The sequence below is a fragment of the Elephas maximus genome, chromosome 7, assembly GCF_024166365.1.
Source record: "Elephas maximus indicus isolate mEleMax1 chromosome 7, mEleMax1 primary haplotype, whole genome shotgun sequence".
NCBI lineage: Eukaryota > Metazoa > Chordata > Mammalia > Proboscidea > Elephantidae > Elephas > Elephas maximus.
Window position 1 is genome coordinate 128,488,776 of NC_064825.1, and position 24,780 is coordinate 128,513,555.

At 53.0% G+C, this 24,780-nt stretch overlaps 2 protein-coding genes across 2 annotated transcripts; both read left to right on the plus strand.

Moving 5' to 3' along the window:
- Positions 1–380: 380 nt before the first annotated feature.
- On the plus strand, positions 381–8,518 carry CDC42EP2 (CDC42 effector protein 2). The gene is made up of 2 exons (XM_049892456.1): positions 381–652; positions 6,656–8,518. Exon 2 carries the CDS (start codon positions 6,986–6,988, stop codon positions 7,634–7,636), a length of 651 nt encoding a protein of 216 aa, XP_049748413.1. The 5' UTR covers positions 381–652; positions 6,656–6,985; the 3' UTR covers positions 7,637–8,518.
- A 2,922-nt stretch (positions 8,519–11,440) lies between these two features.
- On the plus strand, positions 11,441–24,090 carry DPF2 (double PHD fingers 2). Its single transcript, XM_049892458.1, has 11 exons — positions 11,441–11,549; positions 16,091–16,251; positions 16,609–16,716; positions 17,018–17,181; positions 18,012–18,104; positions 18,269–18,347; positions 19,874–20,011; positions 20,144–20,272; positions 20,459–20,571; positions 21,551–21,632; positions 22,845–24,090. The coding sequence occupies exons 1-11, from the start codon at positions 11,518–11,520 to the stop codon at positions 22,919–22,921; spliced, it is 1,176 nt and encodes a 391-aa protein (XP_049748415.1). The 5' UTR covers positions 11,441–11,517; the 3' UTR covers positions 22,922–24,090.
- The last annotated feature ends 690 nt before the right edge of the window (positions 24,091–24,780 follow it).

A 24,780-nucleotide genomic window follows, 5' to 3' on the forward strand; every position in this document is an offset into this window, starting at 1 on the left:
AGAACAAATGAATGAGTCTAAATCTAGGATCCACCCCCTCCCCGCTCCAGGCTCGCTGCCTGCACACTCTCCACTTCGGTGCACAGGGCGCATGGCTAACTCTCATTACTTTGTTTGCTAGGGGATGGAAAGCTCTTCAAAGCTCTCGGAAGTCCGTAATACTGGGACATGGGCGCCTGCGGGGCTTCATTCATGCCCTCTGCAGTCACTGAGCACACACGCGGGCTCCTCCCCCGGACCTAGCCCTCCAGGGAGGGAACGTGTCCAAGGTCACTCAGCGAATTCCTGCCACCGCCCCCTTGAGTCCTTCTAGAACCAAGGGTTTGGGCCCCGACGGGCACTGCCCAACTCCGCGGAGTCCAACCAGGGAACTTGATGCGTCCTCGCCGGACGCGGCCCCAGCTAGGCCCGAAGCCAAAGCACGCACGTCTGCGGACCCGTTCGCCTCCGCAGAGCGAGCCCTGGGCGGGGACGCAGCCGGAGGCGGGCCCTGGCTGGACGGCCCGACATTGGCTCTGAGAGCCGGGGCGGGGCCTCGAGGGTCGTGGTCCGCAAAGCAAGTTCCCAGCCCGCGTCGGTCCGGGTGTCCCGCCGTCAGGCTGCGCAGCTCTTGCCGCCCGCCGTCTGCCGCCTGCCGCCAGCGCGCCTCACGGTGAGTCCATGCGGGGACTCTGAAGCCCCCTCCGCGACTCCGGGGGGACCCCCGAGAGGCCTATCCCTTTTGCGCCCCGCTCCAGCTCACGCCCTAGCCCCCGTCTCCTCTCCGCGCAGTCCCTAGCGGGCGCTTCGAGCTCCTCGGAGTTTCCCGCCCGCGCCCCACGCCCGCCGGGCTCCGCGCCCCCAACCCGAGCGCCCCGGCCCGCCTCCACCCTGCTTGGAGCCCTCCGCCCCACGCCTGCCGGGCTCAGCGCCCCGAGCTCAAGCATCCCCGCGGGCCCTGCACCCCGCCCCGAGCCTCCGCCCCCACCCAGGAGCCCGGAGCGCCCTCCGCCGCCAGCGGCCCGCCCGGGATAGGGTCGTATTTTTAGCCGACGGCTGAGTTGTCCTGTCCTTAGCCGCTGCCACCGAGCACCCTGAAACCAGCAGGGCTGGGCTGGACGGCGCCCGGGAAAGGGAGGAGAGGAGTGGGCGCCGGAACCCGAGCCGGGGCTGCGGAGCCGGGCCCGAGGGAGGGACAGGGGCCGCACGCCGGAGCGCTGGCCCTGAGCCCAGCGGACGCTCGGACATCGCCCAGGCCGGAAAGCAGTGGGAGGCTCCTCCCCGAGCGACGGGGCAGGGTCCCCGCCGCCCCTTTCTCTCGGATTGTCTGCTGTGAGAACAGAACACCCCGCCCCCAGAGAAAAAGACCCCGCAGACCGTTCGCACACGGGACTGGAACGCCTAGCCCCTCGGGGGCGCGGGCGTGGAGCCCCAGGCTAGCAGAGACACCCGTGCGCGCTCGGACCCCGGCGGGACGCGGGTTGTGGCGGGAGCGCGCGCGCCACCTAGCGGCCGCGGAGCTGGGCGCAGCTCAGCACGGGAACCCAGGGAGACCCCGCGGGTGGCGAGGGGGACTCCTCATGGGTGACACCAGCGGGCGGAGGAGGCTGGTCGCCTGGGGCTGGGGACCATTCATTTTCGGTCTTGTTCGCGGTACTGTCCCCGAAGAACCAAAGTGCCTGAGGCTGGGCCTGCGGACATTTGCCATGTGTGTGAATGATGGGATTGACAGTGACTCCCGTGCCCTGCTGTACAGGTGCTTGCAGTGTGACAGTGGGGGCTCCAGCAGCTACTCCTGATGGCTTTACTGTCAGCCCCACTTTATAGATGGGAAAGGTGAGGCCCAGAGAGGACAGATGTCTTGCCCAGGGTCACAGAGTGAGTCCCAGACTAGGCTGGATTCAAGGTCCGTTTCCTGATTGAGATCAAGGAGTGGCTCCTTGAACACCCCAGTATTGAAGGGGTGGACCAGTAGTCTTCGTGGCAGGAGGGGCTCTGAAGGAGACCCTGTCCAGGACAGGCCCAGAGACCTGGTACGGCTCCTAACTGCTTCCCACCACTGCAGGCAGCCAGCCCCAACTCCCCACAGCCTTGTCGGAGTGGAGAGTTTATTCTCCTATCCCTGGACACTTGCAGGTGAGCGGGGGGTGGGCAAGAAGTGGGACTTAGATGGGGAGGCCTGGGGGGCTGGTCCAGCACTCCAGCTGGAAGCTTGTTTTTCTCCTGCACCCCAACTAGATGACACATTGGCGTGACCCCACTATATTGGAGTCAGTTGGACCAGCCAGGGTAACAGTGCTCACTCTTCCACTTACTAGCTGAGTGACCTTGACAAGGTTACTTAACGTCTCTGTGATTCAGTGTCTGCCTCTGTAAAAGGACAGGAGTTACACCAGTGTGCCGTTGCTGAGCATGAAAACGGGAACTGGTCTGTTCAATGTTCAAGGGCCAGGCTGGAGCTGGGGTCTGGTTGTTGCCAAGTCTGAATACTTGGGCCCTGATGGCTGTACTCTCCCAGTTCTCCCCCGGGTGGTTGATGCTGGTCCCACCCTCTTCCCCTAGCCTCTGCTCTCCCCACATCTGGAATTGGGCGGCTACCTCTGGCTCAGAGTAAGGCAGCTGTCAGGGACGCCCAGTTTGTTGTGGAAACACTCAGCCCCTCTTGGCAGCCCTGTTTAATGGTGGGAGTGAACCTGGCCTGGGCTCTGGGGCGAATCCCACACATCAGTCCCCTCCCCACCATGGATGGGAAAAGGCAGGAAAAACCACTCAGGACTTCTTGCCTGAGGAGGGGGCAGACTTGATGTTTGTCAGCATGCCCTGGTGGGCACGGTGGGCACAGGTCAGTGTCTCTTAGATGAATGGGTGGTGGGATTCCACTCCCTCCCCTGCCCTCCCCCAGCGCCTCCTAAGTCCAGCTGGAAGTTGGCCACTGGAGAGTCATTCCTTTGTTTCCTGTTAAGCTGCAGGTGCTCCAAGAGGGGCAAGATGTCTGGCCTGTGTGGCTCAGCCTGACTGACCCAGGGTGTCCGGTCTTGGGGGTGGTTTCCTGAGTGAGGCCTGGGCGGCAGGGGGTGGGGGGCAGCACTGGAACTCTGTTCCTCCTGCGTCCTCCTTCCTGCTCCCCTCCTCCCAGCCCCCAGACCCACACTCCCCTTGGGGATGAATTCTCACCCTCACCTGCCCAGGGTGAAGGACTGGACCAGAGGCATCAGCAGAGCCTCCCTGCCAGGCCATCGCACAGCCTCTCCTAGGCTGACTGCCCATCTGCTCAGCCCCTGGCTGGCCTGGGGGGGTGCAGGTCGTGGGAGAGATCAGGCTTACCTGACTTGAATCCTGGTCCTGGTCTTACCTGATGGGTGCCCCGGACAAGTTTTTTTCTTTTCGTTTTCAATTTTTTGTTGTGCTCTATTCTACACATGGGCTCCCTCCCTGGTAGGCGGCCCATCAGGCCTAATGTGCATCCCCCGCCTCAGAGCTAGAAGAAAGGCTTGCTTGGTTTGCCTTTGTCTTAGGTTCTTAGTGCTGCTGTAACAGAAATCCCACAAATTTATTTTCTGACAGTTTAGGAGGCTAGAAGCCTGAATTCAGAGTACCAGCTCTAAGGAAAGGCTCACTCTCTGTTGGCTCTGGGAGGCGATCTTTGTCTCTTTCAGCTTCAGGTCCTCGGTTCCTTGGTGATCTTTATGTGACATCTGTCTTCCCCCATTTGTGCATCCTTGTCTTTGTCTCTAATCTGCTGTTTTGTATCTCAAAAGTAATTGGTTTAAATTTTGATCAAAGATTCTGTAGAAGAATTGTGAACAAAAGGGGGAAAATATAGAACAGAATTTCAAATTCTCATGGAATCCAGACTTTCTGGAGCCCTGGAGGCTGGATGAACCCCTGAAACGATTGCCCTGAGATCATCTTTAAACCTTAAGCCACAAATATTTTCTGAAGTCATCTTAAAACCAAACAATAGTGTAGTTTAACTAGTAAAGAATGTTTGCCTTGAGCGCTGTGCTCCTTTCAGATTTATCTATATGGGATCAAATCGACAATAGCAACTAGAAAGATAGGAACCTTAGGGGGCAGTGCGTTTATGTTAATGGGCAGGAACAACTCAGAAAAGGAGGGTGAGAATGGTTGTACAATTCGAAGAATGTAATCAATGTCACTGAATTGCACAGGTAGAAACTGTTGAATTGGCGTATGTTCTGCTGTGTATAGTCTCAACAACAACAGAAATCAAATAAATTTTTTTTTAAGTGATTAAAAGATATACCCTACAGTGATACGGCCTCATTAGGATAACAATGAAATTCCTATTCCCAAATCGGATTACATGCACAGTTTAAAATCAAGAAACCAAACCCACTCCTGTCGAGTTGCTTCTGACTCCCAGCAGCCCCATAAGGCTTCCAAGGCTGTACATCTCTGCGGAAGCAGACTGTCATATCTTTCTCCCACGGAGCTGCTGGAGAGTTCGAACTGATGAACTTTTGGTTAGCAGTCTCTTGCTTTAACCACTGTGCCCCCAGGGCTCCTATTCACAGTATGGGGGTTAGGATTTACAACCCATTTTTGGGGGGACATAATTCAATCCCTAAACAGCCTTTTTCTGTTAAACTAGTATTGCAGCCTTTCAGGTTATATTTTCCTTTTCCACATAGAAATAACCTGATTTTTTTCAGATTACATAAATAATAAACCCAAAAAAACCAACGCAGTTGCCATCAATTCAGCTGCAACTCATGGTGACCCCATGTGTGTCCGAGTAGAACTGTGCTCCATAGGGTTTTCAGTGGCTGATTTTTCAGAAGTAGATCACCAGGCGTTTCTTCCAAGGCACCTCTGGGTAGACCCCAACCTTCCAGTTAACATATGTCCACATAAATAATACGTGCTTATGATGAAGGATTTGAACTTATAAATGTATGGGCAAAAAAGAAAAAGTCACCTGAAATCTTAAAAAATAAACTTACTGCCATCAAGTCAATTCCAACTCATAGCCACCCTATAAGACAGAGTAGAACTGCTCATAGGGATCCAAGGCTGTAAATCTTTACAGAAGCAGACTGCCACATCCTTCTTCAATGGAGCAGCTGGTGGGTTCGAACCGCCAACCTATTGGTGGGCAGCTGGACGCTTAACCACCGCACCACCAGGGCTCCCCTGAAATCTTAGCTACCTTAAAAAAACCAACAACGATGACAAAAAACCTGATGCCATTGAGTGGATTCCGACTCACAGTCACCCTATAACAGAATAGAACTGCCCCATAGGGTTTCCGAGGAGTGGTTGGTGGATTCAAACTTCTGACCTCTTGGTTTACAGCCATAGCTCTTAACCACTTTGCCACCAGGGCTCCATCTGATGGAAGAAGTTGGGAATGGCTAAGGGTGATGGTTGAACAACGCAATAAGCATAATTAATGTTACTGAAGGGTGCGTATGAAGATTACTGAAATGCTAGATGTTTTGTTACATACATATTTACCAAAAAAAACTATCATTTTGGTGTCCGTCCTTTCATTTTATGTGTATACACATATATAATACATTGTCGTTGTTAGGTGCTGTCAAGTTGGTTCCGACTCATAGCGACCCTATGCACAACAGAAAGAAACACTGCCCAGCTCTGTGCCATCCTCACAATCGCTGCTGTCATACATATATCATGCATATATGTCATTGACTCGACAGCAGTGGGTTTTAGTGGGTATGTCATTTTAGGATAATAGGATCAAAGAGAACTTTTATGGAGGACACCTTTCCTCCCCCATTGGTGACCCCCCATCCCAGTCGAGATAGCCCATATTACAACCTAGTACTGGCCTTCCAGATTCTTCTCTGTTCTTATATAAGATATAAACCTGTACAGACTGGTCTAGGTAGGTAGATCACGTGTGTGTTTGAGAACGGTGAGGAGCTGCTAAGTGTTTTCAATAAATGGGATGGTCTACGTGTCATGCATTTTGCTTCTCACCTTCTAGGATACCTTGTGGGAATCCCTCCAAAATGTCTTACAGCAATAATTTTTACATAGGGACAAGAGAGTAGTTGTGATGATGAAGTGAGATGTGTTTGCGAAGAGCTCAGCCGAGCGCCAGGCACAGAGCAGAGCTCCCAGCAATACCTCTACTCACCTCTTGGAGGCTAGGTGGGGGGAGGGACAGAACCGGTATTAGACTCGGCCCTCCCTGAAGGAACTCATAACCCGGGGGAGGAGAATAGAGAAACTCGGAGGTGTTTAAACACCTGCTGTGCATCTAGCCCATGCCAGGCCTGGGTGGGAGAAACAGGTGACAAGATCTCTGTCCTCAGTCAAGGAGGGTCTGGAGACAAGTGTGTGAGACCCCTACTTTGTCACTTGTCACGTCATGGGGCACAGACAATGTACAGTGGAGGTCAGGGTAGGGGGCGAGACCAGGCAGGAGACCTGAGCCAGGACTTTGTGTGTGACTTTGGCCTGAAACTCAAGTGCCCAGGCCTCAGTTTCCCCACATGCCAAGCAGGGGGTCTGCCTTGGTGATCCAGACTCTCGACTGGATCTGTGAGTGAGGAGACATGTCTTCTTCTCAGGAGGGTAGCCTCACCCGGGCTCCCAGGGCTGATGTGGGATTCTCAGGAACAAGATGGGTGCTTTCTGACCTTTGTCCTTCTGTCCTTGACTTTTACCCTTCATGTTTCAGAGCACGGCAACTCCTCAGCCCTGGACCAAGGAGAAATTTGAGGGGACAAGATCAAAGAGCCTTGCTACCTACAAGACTTCCACCTTTCTGCTTCCAGTTTCCAGAGAGAAAGTGACTTTTGTCATCTCAACTCTCCAACTTCCATTGTCAATCTCCAATCTTCCTTTGTCTAATTCCTTGGACCAACTCTGGTCAGGCCTCACACCCTAGTCCCTTTGACAAGTTCTGGTGCCTGAAACCACCATCTGGAGCTGGTGTTCCGGTTGACGGTGGTGGAGAGGGCAGCGTGAGGCCTCGGTCTCGGCACCAGGCCCAGGTGCTGAGGTCACAATGTCCACCAAAGTGCCTATCTACCTGAAGCGCGGCAGCCGCAAGGGCAAGAAGGAGAAGCTACGGGATCTGCTGTCCTCGGACATGATCAGCCCACCGCTGGGGGACTTCCGCCACACCATTCACATCGGCAGTGGTGGTGGTGGTGACATGTTTGGCGACATCTCCTTCCTGCAGGGCAAGTTCCACCTCCTGCCGGGGACAGCAGTTGAGGGGCCCGAAGAGGACGGCACCTTGGACCTCCCCTTCCAGTTCACACGCACAGCAACCATGTGCGAGCGAGAGCTCCCTGACGGGCCGTCGCCACTGCTCAAGAATGCCATCTCCCTCCCAGTCATCGGGGGACCCCAGGCCCTCACCCTGCCCCCCACCCAGGCCCCACCCAAACCCCCTCGGCTGCACCTGGAGACCCCTCAACCCTCCTCCCAGCCCTCCCCGCAGGAGGCAGGGGACGTGGACATCTGGAGGACTCCAGAGGCTGGCCCTGCCCGCAACGGGCTGACCCCCCAGTCCGGGGCAGAGGAGCCCTTCCTGTCCCATGCCAGCTCCCTGCTCTCCCTGCACGTGGACCTGGGGCCCTCCATCCTGGATGATGTGCTCCAGATCATGGACCAGGACCAGGACCTGGACCGCGTACAGATCCCCACGTAGCACCTGCAGCCAGGCCGGGCAGATTCAGGGCAGTGTGTGGACACAGCCCTGGCCTAGGAGGCAGACCCCAGGTCCCACCTGTTTGGTGGTGGCCGTGGTTTCTCACTTTGAGCCTTTGTTTCTCTCCCTCCATCCTCATCCATGGGCAGAGTGCCCACATGGCTTCCCCCTAACAGCCCACCAAGGACATGGGCAAGAGGCGCCGGCCCAAACAGCCCTGAACCCCCCGACAATGGCTCTTCCTCTCCTCAGACTCCTTGGGTAAAGGCTGTGCTGAAGAGAACTCCCCTTCTCACCTCCTTTCTGCTCAGTCCAGTGGGGTGTCCTGACTGGTGGGGGGAGGTGGGGGTGAGGAAGGCAGGGCTCAGCCAGGTGGAGGTTTGGGACCTTTGGCTTCACATCTTAGTCCGGGGGCATCACAGCAGTGACTGAAGGTGTCCTGCTTAGTCCCCTTCCACATGACTGGGGGATTCTGGTTGTAATAAAACTTGGTGCTGCTGGTGGCTGTCTTCCCATGCCTTGTCCCGTTTGTCTTAGGTTTCCTCCTGAAGCTGGGCCACTGTCTGCACTGCGAACTCACCCTGCAGGGGACCCCAGTCCGAGAGGCCTTTGTGGGGATTAGGCCCTGGCTGTAGTGAGGATGGAGCAGGAACAGACCAAGTGACCAACTGTGGCCGTTCCCACATTGGTTGGGTGCTGGCTGGTGTGGGCTGGGCTTGGGGCTGGTCGTGCCCAGGCAGCCAGGGTCTGTTGGAGGAGACCCAAGGGTAAGACGAAGCACAAAGGCTGTACAGGGGACTCTCAGGGAGATTCTCTGGCATCAGGGGGCTGGGGAGCATGCAGGAGTGGGGGACAGACCTGGCCGTGTTGCCCATCAGCTGGAGCCACAGCTGTTTACTGAGCATCCACCATGTGCCAGGTGTGGCTCCAGGTGCTGGGGTACAAGACAGACTAGATCCCTGCTCTCTTGGAGCTGACATTCCAGCGTGGGAGGAGGTTGATAACGTTTGTAAACAGGTAAGATGATTTCCAACAATGGTGGATGCTATGAAGAAAACAGTGTGATGAAGAAAACAGCTGGGACCAGTGCCGTGGTGTCAGGGCACATAAAGGTGATCAGATGTGATTCTGTGATCTCCGGGCCGCTCTTCACTGGCCTGGGTGGTGCCTTTTTGAAACCTAGTCTGACTGTTCTTTCCTGCTTCAAATCCTTTGGGAGCTCCCCCATTGCCTCAGCTTCAGCCTTGCAAGCAAAACTGCTCTAAGGTGATTTGAACCACTTTTCCAACATCAGAGTCCTGCCTTTCTGGAGCCCCAAGTCACACACCACAACCATTTTGGAACAGTGATCTCTAATTTTCTCAATAACCCTGTGAGGTGGGTATCTTTAGCTCCATTTTACAGAAGTTAAAACTCAGTCTCACATAGTCAGACTCCAAGGTCAGTGCTATTTCTGTCACATAGCAGTTCCTCACCATCATTTACTCTGGTACCTCAGTGCCCTGGTAAAGTTTGTGAAGGCAAAGGGTTAGGGAGCTGAAGGCCCAGCACCTTCTTGCCTGCAAGCTCCTCCTCAGTGCTTGGGCGTTTGTTCTCTTCTGCCTTGGAAGGGAAAGACAAGAAAAAGAGACACTTCCTTATTGCTGCACCCACCCTGAAGGCACCACCTCACCCTGGAGCTGAGCTGAGGCCAGAGTAGCCACAGAAGGAGGACATTTCTGTGCTGGGTCCCCCTGGACCTCTCTCGATCCACCTTACATCAGGCACCAGCCAAAGGACCCCGGGAACCACTTAGGGCTGTGACATGGGGTGGATAAAGAACTAGGGAGGGGACCTGAAGCACCTGACTGAACTTGGACTACCAGCTTACTCCAAGGTAGCCAGGGGTAGGGAGAAAAGGGACTGTACCTCTTCAGCTTTTATAATGGGGTTCAGGTACCGTGTCCCCAAAATAGGAAGAAAAGTTGTTGGACAGCCAGAAAAATTACCAGTGTTTCTAAGGGTCTACTGTTATGGATATTCAACTTCCATGCATGTCTTATATTAGTGTTTACTCTTAAAATACATACAAATGTTGTTAGGTACTATTGAGTCGATTTCCCACTCAGAGTGACCCCATGTGACCAAGTTGAACTGTCCCACAGGGTTTCCTAGGCTGTAATCTTTATGGAAGCAGATTGCCAGGTCTTTCTTCCATGGACCAGATGAGTGGGTTCAAACCACTGACCACTGAACCATTGTGCCAACAGGGTTCCTTATACATGCACCCTAAGGAGCCCTGGTGGCGCAACGGTTAAGTAATTCTAAAGTTCCTTACCACCAACATACCCTATGTACAAGAGTGAATGGAGGATGAAAATACATAAAAAATATATTTGACACAGCGAGAAAAAAACACACGTAGAAGCTACAGACTTTTTCTACAAGGAAGCTGTAGCTGGTATGAATAACTCCCCTCCTTCATGGCCCAGAACATGTTCCGTTGGCTTTCAGCCAGTATCTTGGCTGGTCAGGGTTCTTTACAAGGAGATGTGTCCCAGACCTCATTTTGGACCACCCAGGTAGCCTGATCAGGGCTGCAAGTCCGAGGAAGTTGGAGTCCCAACTTAGTGTGTGTGTGTCTAGGAGGGGGCCGGGGATCTGATTTCCTACCTTGGACAGACTCTGCGTTTTGATTTTTGTCCCTGTCCCCAAAGACTGCCAACCAGTAGCTAAATTTCACAGTCATAGCTTCCAGATTAGCAAATGCCCGCAGGGCAAACTGTGCCTAGGGTTTCCAAAGCTGTAATCTTTACAGAAGCAGACTGCCACATCTTTCTCTTGAGGAGTGGCTGGTGGGTTTGAACTACCAACCTTTGGGTTAGCAGCCCAGCACTTAACCACTGCACCACCAGGGCTCCTTCTTGACAGTCTTGGCTACTAATTTAAAAAGATCCTTATTGTGCTCCCCAGCCCCGGGTGGACGCATTCCTTCCTTGGGTCCTGTTAGTTGCCCTGGAGTTGATTCCCACTATGGCAACCCATGTGTGCAGAGAACTGCTCCATAGGGTTTTCAAGGCTGTGACCTTTTGGAAGCAGATCGTCAGGCCTGACTTTCTAGGTGCCTCCGGGTGGGTTTGAATCGCCAACCTTTCAGCTAGTAGTGGCACTCAACCATTCATGCCACCCAGGGGCTCCTTGGATCCTGAAGGCTCTAAACCAGACAGAGCCCAGCCCAGAGATGCAGAAACAGAAAACATTTTGCAAAAGGGTCCATTAGTTGAGAATGCCAGAGGCTGCACCTCCCACTTCCACTCCTTGGTTCCCATATCCACGTATTCAGTGCAGTTCGGTGGGTAGGTTTGGTGGCAGGAAGATGAGGTAACTTTTGTCGCCCTCCCTTCCCCTTCCTTTCCTTTCCCTAAAATGGGCACAAGTGGGCTGTGCACCACTCTCACCTTCCATACCACCAATCCCCATCTATGAGTAAAGGCACAAGGGTTAACCACGTGGTTAAAGACGCATGCGCTCCCACCAGACCATCCCTGGAACACTGGCTGTTCTCGCCAACATTTTTGCCTTCTCATTTCTGTGTGGGGCAGATCCTTCCTCCCTCCTCCCGCTCCTCCAAATGGAAGAGGCGGGACTAGAACAGGTGCAGCGGGGCGCGCGCCCGTCCCCGGTCGCGCCTGCGCGTCGGGCTGCCTTTGGCTCCCTCACACCTTTCCTGCCCGACGCCCGCTAACGGGCACGGAGGTTACTTTCCAGCGCTCGCTCTCGAGCGCGCGCGCCCGGGCGGCGCCTGCGCAGAGGGACGAGGAAACGCACTCCCTGGCGCGGCCCCGGCGCCTGCGCGCTGCGGGCTCCGGGGCCTCCCGGCCTGAGGGAGAGGAGCAGGGAAGATGGCGGCCGTGGTGGAAAATGTAGTGAAGCTGTGAGTGGTCCTTTCTTTCTCTGCGAGCCCGGGAGGTCTTGTGAGAGGCCTGGGAGTGGGGGCGGTGCGGGAAGGGAACGAGGCGAAGGCAGAGCCAGGCCCGGGAAGGCCGTGGTGCGACTCCTAGCGGGGAGGGCAACAGGAGGCTCCGGAGGAGACGTTGCGCTTCTTTGGAAACTTGTGGAGGCCCGGAGGGGGCAGGCGGGAGCCCCCAACGGCCCTCCCTGCGAGGTTGGTGGCCTGAGCGCTCCCTCAGGACCTGCGACACCCCGAGTATGGCGCCCTTGCCGCCTGCGGAAGACACGCCATCCCGGGTCCCCTCCCGAGACGCCTCAGTCGGAGGAGCGGGGCCGACCGTTTCCCCGCAGCCGGCCCGGAGCAACAGGCTCGGAGCCTGTGCGGGGAAGGGCTGCGGGGCCCAGTGTCCCAGCCGCCCGGGACGGCGGGGGGCGCGCTGTCAGGGACCCCAGACTCCAGCTCTCCTTGGGAGGAATCTGTGGAGAAGCAGCTCCGGAAGAGAAAGCGCTTAAGAGGAGCGGGCCTTTGTGCCGGCCTGTCCCGGCCGTCAAAACATCGGGGACTGAACGGAAGCAGTCCCGACAACTTCATGTATCCTGGAGGGACGTCTAGGTCTGCATTCCTGGTCCTAGACGATACCGCTGTGCTGGGCGGATTTCAGGCAGAGTTCAGAGTTAGAGGTGTCGGAAAAACGGAGAATGGCCTGTTAGTTGCTTCCTGTGAATTTAAAGATGCTTTGGGACTTGGTTTGACCGCAGCTCCTCCCAGAAGAAGGATTCGAGTGAGTTTTGAGATGGCTTAATACCCCGTGGGCCAGTGTCGTTGTTAGGTACCAGTCCAGTCGATTCCCACTCATAGCGACCCCATGTGACAGAGTAAAACTGCCACATAAGGTTTTCTAGGCTGTAACCTGTAATCTTTAGGGGAGCAGATCGCCAGGTTGGGTAGGTTCGAAGCATCAACCTTTCAACCTTTCACTTAGTAGCCCAGCGCTTAACCATTGCGCCACCAGGGCTCTCTTGTGGGCCAGTAGGGCAAGTTTTTTTTAACGGGCTTGGTGCAGGCAGAGGAAGATTAAGAGGTAGCTGTCCAGCCAGGGCTTTAGGTTTTGGCTGGTGAAAAGGCGAAGGTTGGGGGACTATTCTAAGGGCTTCACAGCTTCTCATCTGTCATTGAGTCCTGCTCTTCCCCAGAGCCTTCTATAAGGGTACATTGCGTCTTCCCCCTGCCTGGAGCCTTTTCTGTGAGAATGCTTTCCCGCTTGCATTAAGCTAAGTGCCTTCTCTTGTGGGTTTTTTTTTTTTTTTTTAACTAGCTTTCTGCTCTATCCTGCTGCCTCTTTCAGCCGCCCCTCCTCCCAGCACCATTATCTTCCTCTCTGATCTGCCCACTCCAGTTTCCCCTCTGCCGTCTTCTCAGGCTGACATTTTCCTCAATTTGGGAATGACAATGTTGATCTACCATTTCTATAGTTATCTTTCCTGACTCAAATGTTCTTTGTTTCCCCTGCTCTTCCCATGGTTAACTCCCCCCATCCTATTGTGAGGGGAGGTTTTCTACTGGTTTAACGCATCCCTGAGAAAGAATCAAGGCTGCCACCTAGAGAACCTTACTGTACTGAGGAAATGTCAGGCTTGCCTAGGTTTTAAGAGTTATAAGTAATGAGGGTCTTCATGCTAGAAGACTTTCTTCAGGGAAATAGCAGGTAGTTGGTAAGGGGTGCCTTGCCCATTTTAAATACAACGTGACTTTTTATTTCTCTTTAAAGAACTGAGGAGATTGTGAGGGTCACCAGCCCCTGGTTGCTGAGTACCAATAATGAGGAACCACCTATGTCCTCCTTAGTTCTAGCTGCAGAGGACTCTGGACCACACTTGATACATTCCAGGCAGAACTCTCTCTTTCAGAAGGGGCATCCATTCTGCCTGTACCATTCTCACCCTGGAAAGAGCTGCTTTTCTGGTGCTTCTCTTGATTGTGGTATGCCTGTCTTCTGACAGCTGAGGTTATACCTTGAGGTCAGGACTTCTTATTTCCTGGCTTACATCTTGTCCTGGGAGAAGAGTTCTTCAATTAGTAAATTCTCTGTCCCTCCCAAATATGGGGTCAGAAGTGAAACCATCTCTAAGGGGTCTTACCAGAGTAAGATAAAAACTGATTGCCATCAAGTCAATTCTGACTCATAGCGACCCTGTAGAACAGAGTAGAACTGCCTCATGGGGTTCTAAGGCTGCAGTCTTCATGGAAGCAGACCGCCATATCTTTCTTCTGCAGAGCAGCTTGTGCGTTTGATCTGCCGACCTTTCAGTTATCAGCCAAGTGCTTTAACCACTGCACTGCCAGGGCTCCTTCCAGGGTGAAACCAAACCCATTGTCGTCGAGTCAGTTCTGACTCATGATGACCCTGTAGGACAGAGTAGAACTGCCCCATAGGGCTTTCAGGGGGCATCTGGTGGTAAGATAGTAGCATAAAATAGCTGTGGCTGCTGACTGGTTTTAACAAGATCTGGAGAATAATATTTGATTGGAATTTCTTGCTACAGCAGCCTCGAGTTCTTAAGCTCTATCTCCTCCCTTGCTCAGTCCTCATCAGACTTCCCCCTTCACATGCTTCGTTTCCAGCCCTCTTACCCACCACAGCAGTTTGCCCACCTTCTGAAATGCCACTTAACTCCCAAAAGCTTTTACAGAACTTCTCTCATCCATTCCCCCAGTCCACTTCCAGCCTCCTTGCTCTTGACTTTGCAGCCCTCAGCCAGTCTGGTTCTTCCTTCCATTTGGCTTCCCAGTGTCAGTATCAATTCCCATCAGCAGAAACAAAGGAGCTGCTGCGCTCAGCCTTGTTTATCCAGTTTTCCTCTGTGTAGTGAGGACATGGCTGCCTCCTAAAGGCGAGCAAATGTGAGCCTCTCCCATCTCTGCTCTCCAACCCAAGATTTGTTCCTGCCTCAAATTACAGTAATTACAGCTCATTGAGTCAGGCCAGGCTGTACCTCTGTTCCCACTGTCTCTGTGTGTGGTGTGTGTCTTTTTCAGTTGCTGAGAACATGCTAAGCTGTGCCTTCATCTCCTCCTGCGGCTGCTCAGTGAAAGCCTCCTTGGACTCCAGAGCAGGATTTGTTGGAGTAGTTCAAGTTATGGACATAAGCGATGGAGACTTACTCTTTCAAGCTTCTCATGCCAGGGGTCTCCCTGCCATGGAATTCTTATATGTCAGAACTTATCTAGCCCAGCTTCCCCAATCAATAAAGGGGGACACCCAGATCCGCATGGGTTGACCGAATGTCCACACTCACATGGTGACATTCCAGACCAAGTCAGGTCTGATTATGTACCAGATACCTTCAAGGGTACTGGAGATACAACTGGGAAAGAACCCACTTCTGCCTTCAGTTTGATTATTTTAAGGTTGATCAAATGTATATATGAATTGTTGCAGTTAGTTTAAGCTTCAGTACTGAAATAATTGTTAAACCCTGAAGGATGAGAACAAGGTTGCGTCATACATGTGCTTCTTATGACTTGGCACTGTGTAGTTTTCTAGCCTTTAAAGCACTTAAAGGTTTACCCTTGATTCGGGTTTCAAGTTGAGCCTTTGGAGTCCAAGAAGATTCTTTCCCGTATAATTTGGTGGTGTGGGAATGGGGAAGGGCTGAAGATGGGCCTTAGTGCCAGGCAACCTCCTATTAGTCATGGCACTCAATAAAAAAGAGACTTCAAGCAAAGTTCAGGGATTTGCAGATGTCTTTCACTGACTAAAATCAACATCTAGAGTTAATTACGAGTTGGTTAAAAATCTAGTCCAAAATTCCAAAGGTAAAGAAAAGCATATAGGTAAAAGTCCCCTAGTTAGCCGGCATTTCTCTGGGAGGCCTGCGGTTTCTCTCCTCTCCCACTGCAACACGAGCAGCAGTGGCCTGTACCGTTTCTCAGCGCTGTACTTGGCCCTTTTTTTCTAGTTACCTTGGATGTTGTTCAGTACTGATACACAAAGGGCTTCCCTCTCTTATTTATGGCTTTTATTAACTTAGTATTTGAAATACAATAGAATTTCATTGTTTGAATATACTGTAATGTATTTTTAAAATATAAATGTAAGTGTATTTTCCCGGGTCCCCCATACCTTGTGAACGCCTTGGCACGTTTGTGAGAAGGGGCCGACATCTGCATCCTCCTTCGTGAGTGATGAGAGAAGTAACATCTTAGATAGCACAAGGCTGGACTCATGAGAGGCACCTGGAACAGACATTACTTTCTTTCCTGCTTTATGGGTTTAGACTTCATGTGATCAGACGCGTGATAAAATCACATGTTCCAGGCTGTGATTTACTTGTAAAGCGTGACTCCTTTTGATGGCTTAGTGAAGGCGCTTGGTGTCCCGTGAGGCAGAGATGGAGGCAGGTGACAGTGATGAGACAGTCTCCCAGTCCCTCGAGCCTTCTAGAGAAGCAGATGGTAAGGGAGGTGGACACTCTGCACACACACCCCCAACACGCACACCCTCTGGTTTGTGCCCCCTGCAGCCTTGGGGAGCAGTACTACAGAGATGCCATGGAGCAGTGCCACAATTACAACGCCCGCCTCTGTGCCGAGCGCAGCGTGCGGCTGCCTTTCCTGGATTCACAGACTGGAGTAGCCCAGAGCAACTGTTACATCTGGATGGAAAAGCGACACCGGGGCCCAGGTGAGGCTCCAGACTTAGTACAAGGCATAGGCGGTGAGCCAGTGAGAGGTTTCCCTGCCGCCTTCCACCTTTGATGAATATGGTTTTCCCAGGATTGGAAGCCCAGGGAGAATGAGACGGTTAGGTTCATACCAGCATCTTTGTTGTCTCCTCTGCTGAGGTCATTGGGCTTCTGGAGAGGCCCATAAGCTTACATCTATTTTTCTTCCCCACTAACTACCCTCCCCCCGCCCACCCCTCACTGTGCGTACTCGTCCCTTCCTCTAGAACTCAAGCGGGGCTTGCTAATCTAGGTAGCACTTTAGTGTTATTTTCTAGGCTGGATTAGGGCTTGACTTCTCTTTCTTCCTCCTATAGGGTTGGCCTCTGGGCAGCTATACTCCTACCCTGCCCGGCGCTGGCGGAAGAAGCGACGATCTCATCCCCCAGAAGATCCACGACTTTCCTTCCCATCTATTAAACCAGGTAGGGCACACCCCTCCCTGCTACGTGGCAAGAGGCCTGCTAGTCACCTGTTACATACCAGGCCCAGTGCTAGATCCTAAAGATACTAAAATGAATCAGGTGTGACTCCTTCCTTTAAATAACTCAGTCTGGTAGGGGAGACAGACAGGAAACTGTGCTGTGCAATCTGGGGTCTCTTGGTTCCTGGGCAGCCAGAGAGCAGAAGACAGTGACTGGCCTTTGGTTAGCCCAGCACTGTGTGGATTCCAGGCAGTCTGCTTTCAGCCCTCTGAGCCTCACTTCCTCGTGACCTGGCTTGCAGACACAGACCAGACCCTGAAAAAGGAAGGCCTGATCTCTCAGGATGGCAGCAGCCTAGAGGCTCTATTGCGCACCGACCCGCTGGAGAAGCGGGGTGCCCCAGATCCCCGAGTTGACGATGACAGCCTGGGAGAGTTTCCCGTGACCAACAGTCGAGCACGGAAGGTACGAGCTTCACCCTTGTAGTGAAGAGAGCTTTGATGGAAAGCAACTTCCTCTTCATGAGGGGCCATCCAGTAATTAGAACTGGAGCAGAAGCTGTGGGCCAGTGGGCCGAGCCCTGGAGTGCCGTTCCTGCCTCGTTCCCCAGTTAGGAGTGGTACTGACTGGCTTCTTACCGTCCCAGTCTTGCCTGCCCTTTCCTTCTCTTTGCAGGCTCTCAGTCATTCATCCTTTTTTGTCACAGAACCTTTTTGGTGCCTGGGATCACATAAGTAAAACAGACCTGCTCCCTGCCAACAGGGAAGATAAATCCATACATAAACATAAGAGTTAAAAATACGTTAAGCACCGTGCTACATGCTTCTCTGTTCATTTTCTCTTTCAGTCTATTCAACAGCCTATGAGGTGGGTAGTATTGTCCACATTTTACAAATTGAGAAGTTAAAGCAGAGCGGTTTAGGACCTTGCCATAAGATCACACAAAAACGAAGCAGCAAAGATCTAATTTAAATCAAGGAAGTGAGATGTCAGCAGGGGACCCGATCATGTGGGTATGGCAGTTCAGAGGCAGGAGAGGGGAAGTCTACTTGGGTCTCAGGGAAAGCTTTGTGAAAACAGGGCATTTGATTTGGTCACTTGGAGATGGTGGGAAAGACATTCTAGGCTAGGGAGCTATGGGAAGAGAGGCCCAGAGCATTGGGAGGGCGCTTGATGGAGGCTAGAGTGGGCGGGGCCAGGACACAGGCACTCTGGGTGGCCTTGGCCAAGTCCATCACGGGGGAGCTTTTGGATGCACATGATTCCTGCCCGTCTTCATCCTCCCGTCCACTCAGCGGATCCTAGAACCCGATGACTTCCTGGATGACCTTGATGATGAGGACTATGAAGAAGACACCCCCAAGCGTCGGGGCAAGGGGAAAGCCAAGGTGAGGGGCCGGGGGCTGCCTGGGGCAGGAGGTCCTGGAGTCCCACCATTTTATTTCTTGTGGTTGCCTTTTTCCTTCAGGAGTGAGAGCAGCCACCTGCAGGAGAAATTAACTCTTCAGTTAACAACACCTTCGTAAGGGCACTTTTTTGTTCTCCTTGGCAGGGTAAAGGTGTGAGCAGTGCCCGTAAGAAGCTGGATGCTTCCATCCTGGAGGACAGGGACAAGCCCTATGCCTGTGACAGTGAGTGCCTCACAGAGGGTGGGGGTCCTTGCCTTGGATCCAGGTCTTGCTCAGAATATGAGATGGGGGAGGGTTGTGGTAAAACCAGCCTGGACGCTTGTCCTGCTGCTGACTGGCTCCCACTGAGACCCCTGGGAGGCCCTGCCTCTGCCACAGGATGGGTGGGACCTGCATGCTGGGGCGAGCACTCTGCTTCCTTCTGGCGGGGGATGTGTAGCACGGGGTCCCTACAGCAGGCAGGTTGGCCTCTTCAATAGATGGCATTCAGGTCTGCTGGCCCCCATAAGCCAGGGCCCCAGGGCTCCAACATTGAGTTGTCAATGTCTGTTCTCCCCCTTCCTCTCTGGCTCGCCCCACTTCTGTCCCTCCACCCCGGGAGCACCATCACCACTGGGGTTTCTCTCTCGTTTGCTCCGCTTTCCTGCTGTTGCCGCTCCTGTCTCAAGCGTGTCAAGGCCTTCCTCTCATGACTTTTCTTTCTGTCTTTCAGATAGTTTCAAACAAAAGCATACCTCGAAAGCGCCCCAGAGAGGTAGCTCTCTCAACTTTTCAGACTTTTGGTTTTCCTATCCTTTTTCCCCTCCTCCCTTGTTCCTCCTGCCTTTCTCACTTGCTGTGATGCTAGTTTCAAAATCTCTGGGCTGGGAATAGGAGTGGCCTAGTGTTGGTGATCTTCTGCTCCTCAAAATCCTGAAGACTGCTGTTAGCACTGCTTGGCTCCCACAAACTTGCTCCTTAGGCAGCTCGGGCCCACCACATGGGGTGGCTTCAAAAGCATCCTAGGAGCCTTTACAAATAGATCCTTCTGCTCCTCCTTCCCCCAAACAGACAGTTGGTGGTCAGCTGTTGTTCCCCCCGATCATGCCACCCCCTGCTTCCTCCCATTCCTTCCCTGCTGGCCCCTTGCCCTCAGTAACACTGCCCACGGTTACAAGATGCCTCATGGGCATCTGGTTTCCTTGCCAGTGGCGGAGTCTGGCCAGGGCGCTGATACGGGAGCATGGGTTTGTTTCTTTGGAGGCCGAATTCCCTGGCAGACACTGTTGATAGGTTCTCCCCAAGGGACTGTCCTCACTCCTTACTGCTTTATCCACATCTGGCCAAGATGGGCTTCGTGTGCATATGGGGTAGCATGCGCCTCCCATGTTTACTAAGGGGAGAGAAGCTTGGAGTCTTTGCCTTGCCTTTCCCCTTTCCTGACAAAGTGTAAGACTACAGAAATTCCCTTCCCTTTCCTGACCTGGGCAGATGGCGATGGAGCAAAGGCTAAGACTTCCAAAAGGCCCATGTGGAAGAAACAGTGGCGCCCATAGGGTTGGGTTTAGGAGGGAGAAGAACCTCAGAAGCTGGAGAGTCCTGGGGCTTGATGCTCCTGGCTCAGGGAATGGGCTGTCATTAAATGCCTGTCCCAAGACAGAGCTGATAGGTGGTGGGGGTGGTTGCCCTCTGCCTCAATGGGAGCACTGCAGGATGTAGCATGCTCAGGTCCTAACACCTTTCCTTTGGCAACCTTCTCCCCGCCTCAGTTTGTGGAAAACGTTACAAGAACCGACCAGGCCTCAGTTACCACTATGCCCACTCCCACTTGGCTGAGGAGGAGGGTGAAGACAAGGAAGACTCCCAACCACCCACCCCTGTTTCCCAGAGGTCCGAGGAACAGAAATGTAAGCTGGAGTGTAGGAGGTGGTGAGCGAGCCAGAGTGGGCCTGGCTAGGAAAATCCCTCCTCACAGGGGTGTTGAGCAGGCCCGGAGGCTCCAGTGGGCGTCACCTAAGCTCTCCTCTTTCCCCCTGTAGCTAAGAAAGGTCCTGATGGGTTGGCCCTGCCCAACAACTACTGTGACTTCTGTTTGGGGGACTCGAAGATCAACAAGAAGACGGGACAACCTGAGGAGCTGGTGTCCTGTTCTGACTGTGGCCGCTCAGGTACCTCCACCCTCGGGAGAGGGCGGCCACAGCACACAGCGCCCGACGGCCTCTTCCTGGGCGGCTTCCAGTGGGTGTCAGCTACTCAGTTTGCCGTGCTCCCCTGCGAAGATGTAGCCGGGGGCGGTGGGCGTTGCTCCTCTCCCCCCACTTCCGGCTGCCTGTTTGACTCCCTTCACCCTGCAGGGCACCCGTCTTGCCTTCAGTTTACCCCCGTGATGATGGCGGCCGTGAAGACCTACCGCTGGCAGTGCATCGAGTGCAAGTGCTGCAACATCTGTGGCACCTCCGAGAACGACGTGCGTAGCCCCGCGCCCGCCAGCGCGGCTCCTTCTCAGCTTCGCTCTTCTTCCACAGTTCCTGCTAAGGGACACTTGTTTTTTCAAAAAGGGAGCAAGGTTCCTTCTGTATGTCCCCTCCCCCAGCATCAACGGCCAGAACGCTGACTTGTTGGGCAGGTGTTCATTGAGTACTTAGTATGTGTCAGGCACTGTTCTGGGCAATGAGGATACCAAAGACAAGGGCCTTGCTTCTAGGAAACTTTACATTCTTGTGGGAACAAGCAGCATGCGGGGAGACGAGCGAGGCTTTTGTGAGTACTGTGAAGAAAATGAAACCAGTAATGCGATAGAGAGTAACTGGATAGCTGGTTTAGATTTGAGAGTCAGGGATGGCTTCTCTGAGAATGTGGTATTTGTTGAGATTTGGACGATACAAGGAGCGAGTCCAAGAAGATTTCAAGGCAGAGCATCCCCACAGAAGGATCCGCGGGTGCGGAGGCCGTGAGGTTGACAAGCCCGATGTGTTGAGGAAGCCGTTGTGGCCACTGGAGCCTTCCTGAGTGAGAGAGCATGGTGGGAGGTGAGATCAGAGAGGTGGGCACCACCAGATCTGGGGGCCTTGGTCTCCGTTCTAAGTACGGTAGGAAACTGCTGAAGGGTTTTAATCAGGGGAGTGGCCCTTCTGTCTTAGGAAGGTTAAAAAGGTAACTTTGGCTGCTCTGTGGAGAATGGACTGTAGGGGACAAGAGTAGAAGCCATGAGTTAGAAGGCTCTTGTGGGACCCAGGGGAGAGATGATGATAACTTGGTCTGGGGTGGAGATGAACAAAAGTGGTCTCCCACCCGTCTTTTCTTCGTCATCTGTTCTGACCTTCCACCTACACTGCCCCTCTTGGAAGTGGCAGCAATGTCTACAGAAGCCTTGTTCCTACCCACCTCCAGGGCCGTAACTGAGGCACATCAGTCATTCAGACTCACTCTTACATCTTGCCTTCCAGGACCAGCTGCTCTTCTGTGATGACTGCGACCGTGGCTACCACATGTACTGTCTTACCCCATCCATGTCTGAGCCTCCTGAAGGTAAGTTGCCCGGATCTCTTACTCAGAACAATTACGTCATGAGTGCTGTAGAAAATCACCCGTGCAGTACACACTGAGGGATGTGTTCTTAACACTATCAGTTGTTTGTCCTCCCAAATCAGGAGGAAGGACTTTGCCTTGGCTCAGTTCAGAATACTTGCCAGCATCTCAACTTAAAGGGTCAGTGTTTGCACATTACACCAGATGTATTCGCAAACAGTCTGAGAGAAAACAGACAGTAAGCAAAGAGCCATCACCCAGAAGGACATGTTTTCCTCCATCCAGTCCAGAAAACTCCGTAGCCTTGCTTAGGTGGAGATTTAGTACCAGCGCTCTGAACCTGAGTGTGCATTTCCTCTCCCTTCTAGAAGGGACTTGAACCTGGAGCCTGGACGGGTCACTCCTCCCCTTCAGTGGGCCGTCTTACACGTGTCTCTGAAAACCTGATAAAACCGTGGATCTTTTCCCCCAGAATAATGTACAGATAACACATATGTGCAGTTATGCTTATAGTTAATTTCAAGGTATCAAAGGCTAATTTTGTATTGGAGAAAAAAGCGTGGAAGAATCCATTCCTAGTAAATGTTAGTAAAGAAGGTATGAGCCAGCTGTTTTTTTCTTTAAGGGATAATCACTTCCTGGTTTTCTGTGAAAGTAGCTCAGGCCCTAGTAGGTTGGATCATCATAGCCCACCCCCAGATCTTCCAGTCAGTCCTCAGACCCCTCGGTGATGGCCGGGGGCCTGCCCGTCTGCCAGTGGTGGTCACAGAAAGCCCTAACTGATGGGAAGTCAAAACTGGTTTCTCCAACACCTCCCTTCATGGTCTTTATTCCAACCTTTGGGATCATGAGGACGAAGTCTGGGCCTTCTGTAATCATGAGTCTAGAGCTGGGCACTTCAGAAGATTACATTTGCCCAGCCCTTCTGCTCCCACAGACTGATTTAATAGGCCCGGGGCATCTGTATTCTGAAATTGTCGCACAGGTGACTGCCGCTTTCCTTCTTCCTCATTGAGAAGCACTGTTTTGGTGTACTTGAAGACCTGAGGTTCTTCCCAGCCCACAGTAGCCATGATACCTTGCTACCGCAGAGCATCTCCCGTCCCACGTGTAGTTGATCCTGCTTCTGGGTGGGGGTGTAGAGAGAGGAAGGGCAGTAGATTGGGATTATAGGAACCCATCCTAAGCCCGTTATGTTATGCTCCTCTGCAGGCAGTTGGAGTTGCCACTTGTGTCTGGACCTGTTGAAGGAGAAAGCTTCCATCTACCAGAACCAGAACTCCTCTTGATGTGCCGCTCCCTGCTCCCCGCACATCTAGGGCTCTTTCTCTCCTCCTCTCTCGTTTTCATACCCATCCCTTCCCTCCCCTCCCCCCCCCCATCTTTCACAAGTCCAGAGAACCTCGGGGTAGTTACGCCAACCTGCCTTTGGCAGCAGCAAGCTGGGGTGGCAGCTCTGACCGCCTCTGGCCCCAGGTCCTCAGGGAGAGAGGAGCAGCACACGGCCCTGGGCGCACCTGCAGGCCCAGCTCCTCACTGCTCTCCATGAAGTGCATTCACTCGGCTTGCCTTGGGCCCAGGCCCTGGTTGTCACAGGGTTCACACAGTGTCCTGCGAGAGAGAGCAGGAGAGCAGCTCACTTCTGTCTGGGCTCTGCCTCCACTCTGGTCTCCAGGGTTTTCCCTTGCCCAGAGGCGAGCCAGGCTGGGGTCTCTGCCAGGAGCTCTGGGAGGGAGGGACTGAGAGGCTAGCTTCATGCCCTTTGTGCTGCTTGACCTCGCCACTGCCTCCCTCCAGAGCAGCCCGCTGTGGCCCTCTGTTCCTGCGACAGAGGATCCTTTGCCTGAGCCAGGGCGCTCTTGGTCACCCCTGGCTCTGCCCTGCCCTGTCCCACCCCACCCCAGGGGGAGCAACAGCTTCACCCCAGTTCTCTCCTGTGCTCACCCGCTCTCAATTTCCTGGCTCCGCTCCTTATTCCCTTTGATTTTGTGGGGCGAGGGGAAGCATCAGGGGCCAGGCCAGCAGCTTGGGGGCCACAGGGAGACAGACGTGGGTAATGTGCCTGTTTTTAACTCGATGTAAAGCCTACCTCCAGAACCCTCCTTTTGTTCTTCCTGGACCTGGGCATTCAGCCTCCTGCCCTTAACTGAAGAGGGGGCCTCTGCCCCCTGCCCTGTGCATCCCGGGTCACAGGGACACCATATAGACATCCTTTTCCCTTGCACGCTCGCTAGCAGCTGGTGAGGCCTTCACGCCCTGATTCCTCAGTTTCTGCCTGGTGGCACTGACGTGAAGTAATCGGGGACAGTCCATTCCGGGGTACCCTGAAGTGGCCTCCCTTGGCATGGGCAGGCACTAATTTACTGTCGCTCTGGAGTTGAGGTCCTGGTTTGTTTTTTTTTTCTCTTTAGTTCCTGTATTCTAAACATTAGTACAAATAAACATTTTTACATGGAGACTTCTGCCGGATGGTTTATTACCTCACCTCCTCACAGTTAAGTCAACTTTATCTTAAAACTTTCTTCCTTAGAACAGTGGTTTTAAACATACAGCTCTTTTTGTCCAAATATGTAAAGCAGATGAAATTGGTTATTTTCATTTGTTATGTAAATTCATTTATAATAATATCTTTTTTTATAAGGAGCAGAGATGCTGTTTTGATTAATACAAAATTTGGGTTAAAATCAGCTTTAGCATCCTGTTTATTTCTGGGTTTTGGTTGGTTTGAATGGAGAAAATGCTGCTGGAGTTGGGTAAATAGCTGCAAGCAGTGACAGGTTTATAACAGTTGATTTTGCAATATCTGATACTTAACCAGATGCAGAAGCTGGGTCGTTACATAAATAAGAAAGACAAAAATCACCGAAAGTTAGTGACATAGGAAACTAATGATACTGCTTTGGGACACACAAGAACTTGTCCACAAGTAATGAGTGTTACCAGGAGGGACCAGTCCCTGGAGAAGGACATCATGCTTGGTGAAGTAGAGTGAAAAAGAGGAAGCCCTTCAATGAGATGGATTGAAAGTGGCTGCAACAATGGGCTCAAACAGAGCAAGGATTCTGAGGATGATGCAGGACGGGCAGTGTCTTGTTCATTCGTTGTACATGAGTCAGAGGCAACTTAGTTGGCATGCATCAACGAGTGC